This window comes from Emys orbicularis, chromosome 1 (assembly GCF_028017835.1).
Source record: "Emys orbicularis isolate rEmyOrb1 chromosome 1, rEmyOrb1.hap1, whole genome shotgun sequence".
Taxonomy (NCBI): domain Eukaryota; kingdom Metazoa; phylum Chordata; order Testudines; family Emydidae; genus Emys; species Emys orbicularis.
Window position 1 is genome coordinate 300,084,203 of NC_088683.1, and position 14,965 is coordinate 300,099,167.

Sequence of the window (14,965 nt, forward strand, 5' to 3'; positions counted from 1 at the left end):
TCAGATTTCGGATAGAACTGCAAACTTGATGAAGTGGCAGAAGGAAAGGAATGACTGACAATGATAGAATCTGAGATTTCCCGAAGATCCTGGAACCTTGCATAGCTAATACACAATACTGTTTTTACTCTGAATTAAGGAAGATTTCTTAAATTTTAAAATTTGCCCAAAAAACAGGGCTTGGTGGCTAGCTTCAGAAAAGCATGCATCATATCAATGTTCTCTTTGAGCTAATCAGTAATCCCTATTTTGCAAATGATCTCGGAATGAGTAGAGTTCTTCAGGATTATTTCTGCTGAATTTGGGGTTCATTTGTTTTGATTTAGGTTTAAATTTTATTATTTTATGTTGTATATCTGTGAAGGCTCTTGGCATGTGCAAAAGAACTGATTGAAATGCAAAGCAATTTGGGGGACAGACTGTCTTCTTGCCCTGTTTACACAGCACCTAGTACAAGGCGGTCCTGGTCCGTGTCAGGGGCTCTTAGATGTTGTTATAATACAAATCATAATAATAATTCAGTATCTGAAATACTGAGATATTAAAAATATACTTAACTGGTGTCTTCTTTTTTTCTCTCTCTTCTAGTTGGGTTGAAAACTTTGGACATGAAGGACTGGGATTGTTGCTGGATGTTTTAGAAAGACTGGTTGAAACAAAACCGTAAGGACGCTTTTATGTAAATCTTGAATTTTGTGTAATATATGATTACATTGTAATTACAACTTAAATTTTTTATATCAATTCAGTCAGGACAGAGTTGTGAAAAGGAGTCAGCATAAGATCATACAGTGTTTGAAGGCCTTTATGAATAATAAGGTATGTGATTTATTGTTACTCAATAATTGAGTTTATTCATAAGGTAGTCTATGCTACATTATGATTTAGATACATGGATTACCATGGTTTAACCTGAAGTGACTTTATTTGCTTAGATGGTTTTCAGATATTATATCTGAAAGAAAACCACTGTTATGTTTCAGCCCCTTAAGCCCAGATCCATTAATGTGCATGGATTGTGCTGTACACTCAAACCAAATATTTTGATCCAAGTTGAAATTTGTGAATCTTGACAATTAAACATAGTCAATAAGTTCAACTCTTTCAGTTGCTTTAAATGACAAGTTTAATGTGGAAAAAGTTATTTCAATATCCAACTTTGACATTGTTTCTTCTGTTAGGATGAAAGCATCCGTTCCATTTCATTCCTCAGCATGAAGCTGAGTATCTGTACAACATGTTTAGCTAATAGTTCAATGGATTGATTTGTATACTGATTGTAAAGCTAAAAAATTTCAAGACCCTCATTTAATTTCTTGAACAGTGTACATGGTTTCAGAGTTTAAGTACACAGCCTAATCACCTGTAGTGGTTTTAATATAAAATGTAATTTCCACTAAATTTTCTTGAAGAAACAAAGAATACAAATTAACCCAAGAGGCTAATATTTAGCTACTGAAATCATAATGGCCTATTAAATATAGTCATAATTCAAACTCCTAAGAAAATTGAGCTTCTCTTTTTCTGGGATGCCGCATCATTATCCAGAGATTTTCCTATTTGTTTAGCATAAGTATTCCTTTTGCACAGTGCTAGGAACAGCTCTTCCAATTTGTCATGATACTTCACGTTGGTACTACTTGTTTTTCATGAGGCCTTTTGCATTACTGTCAAATGTCTGATCCTCGCTAGTTTCATACAAATTTATCCACCTCCCAAACCACACATCTTTTAGCCATATCAACCCATGAAGCCCTGGGGTCTCCTCCTCATACCCTCTTCTGTAGCATTTCAGACAGGTTTACAGATACCTTGGGAAAAAGGTCCTGGATCTGCCCTCACACTCTCTCTGCTTTGATGGTTAAGTCAGCTCCCTTACGGAATCTCAAATTATTTTCAACTAAGCGTACAATAATCTTTTTACATAGTTACTTCCTGGCTGCCAAAGAGTATAAGAAGAGCATCAGGATGCCCCTTCCATGCCAGCTCAGAATCACCTCACCACTGATGCCCAAATGTGAATATCTAGGTAGACTGGTTTCCTCCCTGAGGTACAAGAGCTCAATACTTTGCCTACAGATTCAAACAGCAACTCTTGTGATCTGTTTGTTTGCTCCAGGAAATTGGATAAACATCAAAAATTTAGTATACTAACACCATTGGTCTTTCAGTCTCAACTGCGGCCACACATATGACCTGTATACATTCAGATGCCACTGACCAAGCACCTGTATCCCTGCATCCTAGTTGATTCCTGTTGCAATGCAGAAGTCGTTGCCCGGATCCAGAGTGAATGGGACCCAAATTCACCAGGAGGGAATCCTGACTGTGTGTCTTTGACTGCCACAAACTGGAATTGGATGAGATAACTCTCGTGAAGCAATAATGGCCATGACCAGCCAGCCGCAGTTCTGTATAAGTCCCTAATGCTTTCCCACCTTCATTCAATAATATGGGCTCACTTTGTCTTTCCTGTTCTGTCTTTGACATTTCAGGATCAAGGTGACCGATCATTTGCCCCACTATAAATTCCTAAACTCTGATGCCTTATTAGAAATATCCTTTATAAACAATCCAGGCATCAGTTCACTGTTTCTAAATACTCCAAAAAGTGCTAGTGGGAATGTGACTTTAAAGATGTGTCCTGTCTGTATTGACATACTTATTGAGGAACTCCCATCAGATCCCAAAATATCTGAATAATGATGGTTCCTTGGGGATGTGACTGGGGCCCCAGGGGAGCCAGGCAGAGATTGCTCAGCTAGGGCAAATTGCAAAGAATGGGGCAGATGACCCCCCAAACTGGTGATTATTCTAATGCTTAGATTCACCAAGCCAGCAACAAAACAGCTTCTATAATATCTTTCTGGTTACTCAGAAGCCAAAAATACAGTTCCCTTAAAGCAACCCAGCCCTGAGCTCCCACCCAGACAGCCAGGTCACATATGATGAGGATTACTGAAAATTTTGTTCATCATATAAAAGTAATATCAATCCCAAAGGATTGGATACATTACCCCTCAGGTCAATGAATATTTCAGACCTTACCCAAATACATGCTTACAGCCAATTCTTATCAACTAAGCTAAGATTTATTAAAAAAAGAAGAGAGAGAATTGGTTAAAATATCGTTGTACATACAGATATGAATAGAGTTATTAGGTCAGTTTCGTAGTAGAAATGGTGAGCTTTAGAGTTGCAAAAAGCCCTTTTAGAATTAGTCCATAGGTTACAATCCAATGTTTAATATCCGGGTGATCCAAAATGGAACTGGAGACCTCAGTCTTGCAACTCAAACTTCCCCTGATGAAGCTTAAGTAGATCTGAAATGAAAGCATCTGGGTCCAAGAGTTTTTACAGATCCCTGGCATGCTATTGTCAGCTTCTTGACAGCAGGTGTTCCTTGGATGAAGAAGAATAGTGTCTTTGAAGCATCCTCCTATTTTGTAAGTATCACTGGTAATTAGCTACATGGATTAACATAAGGCAATTGCCTATCTCCCATCATTTACAGGTAATTTACTATATGCTTCAAAGAGAAATGAAGACCGTGATATCACTACATTTACAGTTCAGTTAAATGTTAAGATCTCCTTTTGATCTCTGAATTAACAGAATACAGCGATAGACAGGAACTGTTAGGGGTTGACAATGTAACCAAACAATATGTATGTAAACACTCAAAAAACCACAATCATTATATACTAATATGTCTCTAAAGGTTGAATCTGGGTCAATTAGCCTGCAAGTTGCTTAACCCTTTCTTGTCCTGTGTCACAGAGGGTCTTCCCTAGGAAGATGGAGAGAACCCTTTAATAGGTTTCTAACTAGAACACCACCACAAGGGTACAGATAACCTGATATTCTGCTACAAAGTAGTAAATTTGTTCCAAAGTGTAGTACTTTTCATTTGTTGGTATTGAATTTCACCATGTTGATTTCAGTTCTATAGTTCATCAAGGTAATTTTGAATTCTAATCCTAATTTAATCTAAATCACATTTCCCTAGTTTACTCATGAGACTATCATGTGTGACTGTATCAAAAGCCTTACTAAAATTAAAATGCATCATGTCTACTGCTTCCCCATATTCACTAAACCAGTATTCCTGTAAATGAAGGAAATTAGGTTGGATTGGCATGATTTTTTCTGGACAAATCCATGTTGTATATGTCATTGTCTAGGTGCTTACAAATTGATTGCCCAAGAATGTATTCCAGTGTTTTTTAAGGTATCGGAGTGAGAACAACTGGTCCATAATTCCCTGGGTTGTCTTTGTTCTCCTTACCAAAGAAAGGTACTGTGTGTGCCCTTCTCCAGTCCTCTGGGATGTCACCTACCCTCCAGGAGCTCTCAAAGATAATTGCTAATGCTCCCAGGGTTGCTTTTGTTAGTTCCTTAAGTACCCTAAAATGAAGTTAGTCAGGCCCTGCCAACTTGAAAATATCTAATTTATCTAACTATTCTTTAGCCTGTTCCTTTCCTATTGTGGCTTGTATTCTTTAATTGTGTTAAGCATCTGGTCCCAATTGACATTGACCTTGATGGTGAAAAGTAGGCATAACATCATCTTGGCTTTCTTGGTATTATGCTTGATTAGCTCTCCTTCCCCAATAAGTAGGGGACCTTTGTTTTCTTTTGTCTATCTCCTGCTCCTAATGTATTTATAGAACCTCTTCTTGTTGTCTTATGTCCCTTGCTAGATGTAACGCATTTTGTGCCTTTGCCTTTCTGATTTTGTCGTGATACGCTTGCTCTATTTTTTTGTATTCTCCGTAGCAATTTGTCCATGTTTCCACTTTTTGTAGGATTCATTTTTCAGGTCATTGTAGGGGTTGTGAGCCTTGTGTTGCACAAGTATAGACTATAGCAGCTCTTCAGTGTCTTCACATCTACATGAGGACCAACAATCCAACTGTTAAGAGGGTTAAGAATGGTCTTTTAGAAAATAAATTAATGTTTTCTTTTATCTTCAGATGTTGAAAAATAACATTCCTAAGCAAATTTTGCTTTGGGCCTTTTAATGTGTTTCATTAACCTCTTCAGTTATTCTTAACAATGAAAACTGCCTGGAAACATCAAATTTCCCTATTAAATATTTAATAAACAGTTGGGAAAAATGCACTACTATATTGTAATGATGGTTTATGCTTGTTTGTAAATACCTGTACCATCTGACAAGGACTCAAATTGATATTTAGTGAATTTACTGTACACCAAATTATAAAAATAATAATAATAAAAATATATGGAGATATACCTATCTCACAGAACTGGAAGGTCATCGAGTCCAGCCCCCTGCCTTTACTAGCAGGACCAAGTACTGATTTTGCCTCAGATCCCTAAGTGGCCCCCTCAATGATTGAACTCACAACCCTGGGTTTAGCATTTACTGGAATATTGTGTGCTGCATTCAGAGGTTTTCAGGGAATAATTAGATTCTTAATATCTCTAGGCAAAGAGGTAAAATTAAATCTCTGATTGAAAAAAACTTTCAATCCCCAGCAAATTTGTGTTGCAACCTTATATGGCTGTTACTATATCACCCTATGGATAAGTGTTTTCTGTGGGAACACCCAGTTTTCTTTTCCAGTGATGTGGTGTAGTGTAAATTATTCTGCATATCCTTCATATTCTTTCATTACTGATAGAAGAAAAAGTTTAAATGAAACATAACTTTGAGGACGATACAGTTAATTCATATTCTGCTACTGCTATTTAGAATTTATTATTTCTTCAAAGTTTTTGATTAAAATTATGTTAATTTTGTTACAATTCATTTTTATTTTTTTTGGATTTTGTGAACCACATGATTGATGACAATCTTGGTGTCTTTTTTACGTCACTCAATATTGATTAACTTGATATCAAAGAGGACTGGAGCAAAAATTTTCATCTATCAGGCATTGATATCCATGATTCTTGCAGAAGAAAGAAAAAAAATTCTTATTCTTTACTCCAGCTTCAGTGTTGGTATTTCAAAATGCAGAATTTGCAGACTGAAAATGCCACTTAACAAATTCCATTAGACCAATATGTCAGTATCGTTCACATTTGCTATTTCTTAAGTTTCAATTTTGCTTGCATGAGTTTTTAAAACTTAAGCCTTCATTATCTGTTGATGTTACTTTAGTATGGGTTGGAAAGAATAATGGGAGAAGAAAGGAGCCTTTCATTGCTGGCCAGAGCAATTGATCCCAGACAAACTAACATGATGACTGATGTTGTTAAACTCCTGTCTGCAATATGCATTGTTGGAGAGGAAAACATGTAAGTATACAATAAATACAATATACCCTTTTAAAACTTCGAATTGTATTTAGATAGTCATTATCTATTGAATAAGTTTACTGAAACCTCCATTTTTAGAAAATCTTAATTTCAAATGTATTAATTTTAGAACTGAAAGTAAATATCTTTACTGTTACCACCACTTTGTCAGATTTAAGTACCTTCTTAAAGTTTAACATTTTTAATGTGTTCTTATCACTAACAAGTACACCGTAATTGGGTTTCCACATGTCGGAAATATGAAGTAACAGCATGTTAAAATGTTAGTTCCTGAAAAGTGAATTAATAATGTCTTGCTTTTTTACTTGTTGGCTATAGGCACATATTTCTTAAACAAGTAAGTTCATACACTTCACATTAGAATTCTGTGTTAAAAAGTGGATTAGGATTTATGTTAGCGGGAAACTATTAGTTTAATTTAGTTATTGACAGCTAATAAGGAATTTATTAGTAACAGCAAAATTTACCACCATGGGGGAGGGAGTTGGAGGAAGTGGTGCTGGGAGATGGGAAAAAAATTGACATCCTTCCTCCCCCCCCCCCCCCCCTTGTGTTAGGTTTTTATTGTTTGTAAATTTCCTATTATGTTTCAATAGCTAAATTAAGCTAAAAGTTTCCTTCTAACAAAAATCCCATTTTAACACAAAATTACAGTTTAAAATGTATAGCCCTGCTTTTCTTTAAGAAATTTGTGCCTGTACCCAACAGGTAAAAAAGCAAGGGGCGCATGTGAGGGAGATTACTTATCTGTCCCATAAATGGAATTGTCTTCTAATTTCCTATAGCCTTGAAAAAATTTTGGAAGCTGTAACAACAGCAGCAGAAGAAAGGAACATTGACAGATTTTCCCCCATTGTAGAAGGCCTCCGGGATAACTCAGTTCAACTGCAAGTAAGTATTCTTTCTTTTATGAAGAGAACTTTGACATCAAAACAAAAATGAAATATGTATATTCGATGCTGAATTTTTCATTAGAATGAAATGGAAGCTATCCAGATTAGGTCAAGTTTTGAAATAAAAGCTATGTAATTTAAGAAGTGTAGGTTATTGCTGAAGCAATTTTTAGGGATAAACCATCTTGACACTACACAACTGTCACCATACCTCAGAGGGTCACAGCTCACCCAGGAAATGGTGGTTATTTTACCATCAGATATACCAAGCCAGTAACAAAAATAATCGATTTCACCACACTGGTTAACAAAAAATCAAACAAGCTCCCACTCCCTGTTCTAGGTTATAATGGACCTGAATTTCTAATATGAAAAATAAACAGGACCCTGCCTCTCAAACTTAAAAAAAATTTTTTTTGGACACCATTATACATGATAAAAAAAGACATAAGTCCTTGGATTTTCCTTTGCAAATCAAAACATTTTCACCCTTCAAAGGTGGTCTTAATGTACAGTAAATGATCAGTTTCTCACCTGTGTTCCTTATGTTAATCCCATATAATATCTATGTACCAAGTAAGGATATGGTCCAAATCCATCTTTTCAAAGTTGTCACCATTGTGCTGACTCTCTCATTGCTACTATGTTTGACAAGGTAAATAGCTTAATAGGTGGCAGATTTACCAGCGAAAGATACTATCTCTCAGTCAGTGGAAATTAACCCTTCAGGCTATAGGGCACTTAAAGTTAGAAAATTGTCTTCATGGGAGTCTGCTCTGAGTCTAGACTGCATAATATTTTAAAACTACTCAGAAGCAGCTGCATCTGCATTCAGGTTTAAAAAAAAAAAAGAAGAAAAAAGAAAAAAAATGTAAGGTTAAAAATGTTATGGCAGTTGTCTCCTTGTGTGTTGCAGATAATATTTTGCATGAGGTATATTTTAATGCTAGCTAGCTATGAATTGACAGTGTAAGTTTGTCGTCTATCAGATGAAGGGAAATGAAGGGAGGATGTGGATGACTTTGTGGCCAGTGTAAAACATTAGTTTAAACGTGAGGCCATATATTTATATACAAAGCATGTATTCCTTATTAGGTTTGGATAATAAATCTTGGCCCATATAGGCAATCCTCTGCACCTTAATAGCTAACATTCAGTATTCACCCTGCTACAAAAATGAGTTGTCTAAAATTTGTGATGAAACCAAAATAGGCTGTGTAATAAGATGTGTTTGAGCAAATTTGGCAAGCTGATCTTATTTCACTAAGATTGATTCAAAAAGGTAGAGCTTTCACACAAGTCCCTCTTTTCTATAGAGGGGGCTTGGATGCTGCAGAATCTTAACCAACATAGACAGATGCAATACTGTGCATTGCAGAGTTCAGCAATGTTCCTGGATCCCCTGAAGCTTTCTGTCATATTTACTAGGACCTGTCGGCCCCTTATCCCTGAACAGGATTAACTAGACAGTTCTCTTAACAGCTTGGAATAGGAAGTCAGATACCCACCTGGCCAAATGAACCTTCCCGGATTCTGTGCACTATTTCACCCTTGATTGATCTGGTCCTATGAGCCATGAAACTTGCTCAGATATTGCTTCATCTAGGCCAGGCCAAGACATCCTAGCTGCAGCAGTTTGGGTCTTCTCAGTGTGGTAGGAAAGACCCTTCAAATTTCTCCAGCCATCCTCATGGTGCAGTCATAAGATGCAAATGTACAGATAGGGAGAGAAATCAGTGTCCCTTCAAATCAGGAACTGACTGGAAGGTTCCAAAGACTTTTTTTGGATGCGTGTGGGCATGTGGTCACCAGTGGGAGGAGGCTCATGTTCCTATTTGTGGCTGCTGTCACCTTAGCGACCATAAAATCTTGAGTATGGGAGGTTCTGCCAACTCACAGGAGTGAGAATTCTGCAAGATACCTTCAGAAAAGCAGAAGTTTTCCTTTTCATATTATTTTTAAAAATTAATAGTTAAATTAAAAATACTTTTTTAGGGTTTTATCAGTCTCATAGTATTAAACATATTGATTTTGTTGAAGATATTGCTGGTAAACAGGCACGGTTCCCCACTAAGTTATCTGTAGCTGTCCTGTAGGCTTGAACCTTAAAGAATTCAGTTTGTTTTTATTCATCATCTTTAAACTACTAATCAAAGGTTATACTAGACATTTCTGACTTAAAATATTATGCTCATTTCATAGAAGATGAACTTTGCTCTTATTGAGTTCTTTAAAGTTTTTTTTCTTTCTCAGCAGTGTTAGTATTGAAACTAATGTAACAAGTCATATTAATGTCCCATTAGTGATGTTGCAGTTAAGACACTTTTATTTTAAACCTTGTATAATGGTTAGAATGTATCCTGCACGAACCTTGTACGTGAGGCTTCTGTAAGCATTTCTGTGTTCTGATGCTAGATGTTTTTAAAATTGCAGCCAGTATTTGGAGTGGGAATTGCCACAAGAGGATTGGTGCCTACAATCCACCAACTAATTTAAAAACCACAGTAATTGTATGAAATCTGTGTTAATGAATGTGCCAGACTTGACACACACGATTTTCAGAAGGTGGAGGGGAGTGTAAACCAGCAGCATGTAAGGAGCAAGAGAGAAAAGGGGACCAAGGACAGGAGGCGTGAGCGCTTTGACATGTTGTCTTTAAGTGTCTGAGAAAAGGCTTCTCTGCTTAAAATCTGAAGTGAGAGAACTCCTTTTCCTAGGACGTTTCTGAAGGATGAAAACTTGGCTTACTCTGATTTGCTCACAGCATGAACCAAATTCCACTGGCATTTGAACTAAAGCCCCCATGGTGAGAATTTCTGCTCATACAATCACTGAATCATTGGTCTGTTGCAACCACTACTTTCAGGTGCTTATTATGAACAAATTAGCCTTTCAGCTGAAGCTCCATGTTGATATTCTGCTTTAAATAAAACATTTTTAGAATTGGTCACAATGCATTCAACTACTTCTGTCCCTCTTCCCAATACAGGGAGCTCCTTGGGATAGACTCAGGAGTCTCCCTGTCTTTCCACTGAAGTTGGAGGCAGCAGCTGATTGCTGTTCCCTGCCCCACATCCAGCGATTTCCTGTAGTGGAGGTTGGAGACTTCATACATCCTCTCCAGGGCTGGGGTGATGCAAGTGTGACTTGGTTTTGCAGCAAGGACTGTAGAAGGGCAGGAGAAGTTAATGAGGCATTAGCACTTTCAGTAACTGTAGAAGAATTTCACCTGCCATGCTCCCAAATACACATTCTAAGCCTTAATATGTTTGTTAGGTGGATGGTGTGGACAGTGTGGGTAGCAAGCTGTTGAAGAATCTGGCAGAGATGGGTGAGGCAGTGGTTCTGGCATGAGGAAAAAAAATACAAGCTGTGTACCTTTTCACGGCTTGCATGTATGTTGTCCGCCCTGTCTATTTTGATTGTATACTAGGGGAAGTATACTCTCATTTGTTTGTACAAATCCTCGTTAGCACAACAGGGTACTGATCCTGAATCAGGACTTTGTGCTACCACAATAATAGTCAAATTAGAAAAAATGTTGCTTACGGTTAGTTGAGAACATTTTCAGCTACTTTCCCCAGCTGTGGTAATTAACCAACTACTTTATTTTGAATATCATAGATTCCTAGGCCAGAAGTGACCATTGTGATCATCTATCTGACTTCCTGTATAACACAGGCCATAGAACTTCCCCCGTCTTGTTCTAAAAGCTTAAAGTTTACCCTCATGCATAGTTGGAGAAGCAGAGGGAAGAGTTCCTCTGGTGGCAGGTGGAGGCAGCAGCTCTGAATCTGGGCCAGGCTTTAGCCTCAGTCCCCAATCTGTGGTCTCTTACATTGAGGAGGAATAATAAAGAGGTTGTTTTCAGTTTTACTAGTTACTTCGGTTTCTCTGTTAGTTGGGGCCCAGGGTGTATATCATAACTGCCCCATGCTGTCTCCCAACCACACACAGTATGCAGTTGTGTATAATATTAAGCACCCACCACAATCCAAGAACTGTGCTTTGCTTAGCAACTCATTCTCCTGCTTTGGGTTGTGTGCGGGCATGTCTGATAATCATTCCTTTGTTGTTCTGTTATACACATTCTAAAGGAACAGTTTTGGAGTCAGTAATTACTCATTTTCAACAAACTTGTTTTATTTAGGAGACTGTTTTGCAAAACAACAAATGGAAACTTGTTTATCCATAACTTCTACTCCTGCTCTGGGACTGTTGGAAAGCTCGTGTGTTTCAATGACCCTGAGATCTACGACAGTGGGAGTTTCAACTCCTGGAAGGGTGACCTAAATCTGACAGATGAAAGGGTAGGGAGCAGATAAAAAGCAGTCTACTGGTCTTCCAGGTTGGGGATTGAACAATAGGCAAACAACCTATCCTTTTGTAAGAGTTAAGTTACAGGTAGCCATTCCAGCAAACAGCATAACTACTATTGATTTTTGGGTTAGGTTACAGTTACAGCATGTGATCCAAAATCTTCCTAGTGACCTCCATTAGGATCCATTCAAACACCCAGTGCCTACGCTGCACCAACCTACATTGTGGCTGCTACACTGAAATCAGAGACAGAACAGATGAGAGAAATTATGAAAAAATCTAAATGTGAAATTGTTCTGTGAACATGAAACCTACGTAATAGTAATAGTAAACGAATGGAGTTTATGATCTGACACAGACATATTCCCCAAATGATTACACTAGCCTTTAAATATTCAAGTTAAGGTGGCAAAGTTATGGCTTACTGGTCATCTTTGGTTTAACAGATCTGTATGCAAGCTCTGAATTTCTTATTGCTTGTTTGTAGTACGCTGGTGCCTATTAGTCATTGACCAGGACCCCATTGTGCTATACAAACACACAAGAAGAAGACACTCCCTGCCTTGCAGAACTTACAAACTATGTAAAAGGCAAGAGACAACATATAGCTACAGATAGAGAAAGGATGTATAAGGAGACAATCAAGCAAAATTGGTCTGCATGATAAACAGTGATCTTAGCACACCTTAGCCTAACTGTTGTCAAGCTTTTTGTAGGCATCACAGCAAAGGAGAGTTTTGAGGAGGATTTGGAAGGTGGATAATGAGGAGGCTTTGTAGGTGATACTTCTGAGGAGCTCTTCCTAATCATGAATGGGGCAGCATAGGAGAAAGCGCACAAGTGCTTGTTAAATTTTCAGACAAGCAGGTGATGGAGGTTGGCATCGTGGGCTGATTAAAGGCAGAGTTAACTTCTCAGAGCAAATGAGAGATGATCAGTAGAGTGGGGTGTGATGCTGTGTATAGGAAAGATGACCATTTGTATCATTGTTGCTACCACTGTTGCCAGTTGCAACAAATCTTATACAAAATATGTCATGTAAGGTGTGACTGGAAAAGTTATGATTTGGTAAGTATGATTATCTTGTTTATATACACATATCTTTGAATCTGAAATTATGAATATTGGCTATGTATTTGTATCTTATTTTTTCTGCATGTGAAATTTACCAATTGCCAATTTTCATCGTGTCATACATTTTAAATATATATTCACATGTACAGATTTCAATTTACATTAAGTTGTTAAAGCATTTTTTGCATAAAATCCCTAATGCATTAATTCATCAAACACTTTAAATATTGAGTATAACTTTACTATAAACTCTCTCTTAAGATACTGTTACTATGGGTGAAATGATCTAGGTTTTTGTATAAAATTGCAGCATTCAGGAGAGAAACAGAACTGAAATTAATTATTTTATGGTTACATGCCAAATATGTCATATCTCACTTTCTTATTTGGCATCTATGGCTTATTTTAATTTACCAAAATCTACTTATCTTTAATAATGACTTACACATGACAGATTACATTTAAAACTGTAAAATGTGGAACATGCTAAAAAAGTAGGTATTCAGATTTCAGTAAAGCCCTTTTAACATTAAAATATATTGAAAACTAAGAAATACTATAGTCTATTTTCTTTTTCTGTTACAGGTAGCTTGTATGCAGCTCATCAATGCTCTTGTAACATCTCCTGATGATCTGGACTTCAGGCTCCACATCAGAAATGAATTTATGCGCTCTGGATTGAAGGAGATATTGCCAGTAAGTAGCTCGGTAGTCTCTTTGCATTAATATTTAAATTAGTGGACTACCTGAGTTGGGGGAGTTGTATGAAATGCAAATATTATACTAAGTTTGAGTATTCAAGGGGTTAAATATGAAAAACCGTTTTGAAAGAGGAATGAAAAAAACTATACGTTATCTAGATGTATTAAATCAACACTAATTTTATGATTTTAATGATAGAAAATATAGAACAGCATGTTGTGCAGATACATTTTTATTGAATAACTAATGTGAGTTCTTGTAATGTTACAATAAAATAACATAAACCTGTGAAAGTTACTCAGAATTGAAGGGCTTGTTTACATGTGCAATTTTTAGTTTTGTGTACCTTTCTACTACCTTTTCTTTGCAGCAATTGACATATATAAAGAATGATGCTCTAGATATTCAGCTGAAAGTCTTCAATGAGCACAAGGAAGAAGACATGATTGAGTTCTCCCATCGTTTGGAAGATATTAGATCTGAACTAGAATATCCTTTTGGGAGTGAGGAACTTAACATGTAGAAACAATAATGCTTTAGTATCAGAAAATGCAATTCAGTTTTTGTGTTAGCAATATAAGATTTTGTAACACAAAACTTGACTGAAATGTTTTTCTTAACTGGGTGTTTGAACAGTATACTGCATTTTAGTAGTTTGTTTAAAATAAAATAAAAAAAAGTATATCCTAGATTGCAAATAAGAGTTCCTGTTTTCTTCTCCTTAACTTGTTTACTGAAGCAAATGATGTTTACAATATGGTGTGGAACACAGTCAAGGACACTAATGCCGAAGGATATTTTCTTTCTATTCTCCAACATCTTTTGCTCATACGAAATGATTATTTTATACGGTAAGTTAAAATTGTGGTAAATATCAGCTCTTTAGCTTTTGTTTCATTGTGCCAAACTGAATAATGGGATATGGTTTCAATAAAATCAAGTGACACATTATTTTGAGTTAGTCTATCAGTTTTGCATTTTGGGTTGCTATTAGAGAAATAATTGATATTGCACAAATGGCATTATTACTTCATAATAAGATGGCATAAAGAAGAGAATGAATTCTGAATGAGAAGAAACTATTTAAACATGTTTATTTTCTTTTTGATTAGAACACAATTGTGCTTTAATCTGAGACCCTGTCCGTATTGGGATCTGAACTGTATTAGCTGCCTGTGTTGTCTATAGCACATACATCAATATCTGTAGATATAAAATTATGTTCTTAAATTAAGACTACTTGTGCTCTAGAACTGGGAGTGCCAGGTGTGCAATTCAGACGTGCACAAACTCATGTCTTTTAAAAATGTGGCCCCGAATAAAGAAACTATAGCGGAGTGGCTAAGTTGCCCTATATTTAGGCTGCCAAATACTTCTTTAATTAAAATTCTTCTTTGAGTACTTGCTCATGTCGATTCCATTCTAGCTGTGTGCCTGCCCACATGCACAGTTATCGGAGACTTTACCTTAGCAATATCTGTGGGGTCGGCTTTGGTGCCCTCTGGAGTGCCATGTTCGTGCGTCGGTGTATTAGGCGCCGCTGGGCACCCTCTCAGTTCCTTCTTACTGCCCGTGGTGGTTGGTCGGAGCGCCTCTCTCCCTTGCCTCACAAGTGGTCAGAGGTTCTTTCCCTTTGAACTTTGTGTTATAACTGTAAACCGTTTTAAGCCCTGTGCTGACTGTAA

The 14,965-nt window shown here is 36.9% G+C and overlaps 1 protein-coding gene across 1 annotated transcript in view; it reads left to right on the forward strand.

Annotated features, from left to right (window-relative positions):
- Positions 1-762: 762 nt before the first annotated feature.
- The window catches only part of DIAPH3 (diaphanous related formin 3), a 437,750-nt gene continuing 423,547 nt past the window's right edge, over positions 763-14,965 (forward strand). The window contains exons 1-6 of the mRNA XM_065400973.1: positions 763-819; positions 6,134-6,270; positions 7,077-7,182; positions 13,164-13,274; positions 13,651-13,769; positions 14,015-14,131. Coding sequence (XP_065257045.1) covers positions 808-819; positions 6,134-6,270; positions 7,077-7,182; positions 13,164-13,274; positions 13,651-13,769; positions 14,015-14,131 — 602 coding nt within the window. The 5' untranslated portion in view covers positions 763-807. The remainder of the gene's footprint in view (positions 820-6,133; positions 6,271-7,076; positions 7,183-13,163; positions 13,275-13,650; positions 13,770-14,014; positions 14,132-14,965) is intronic.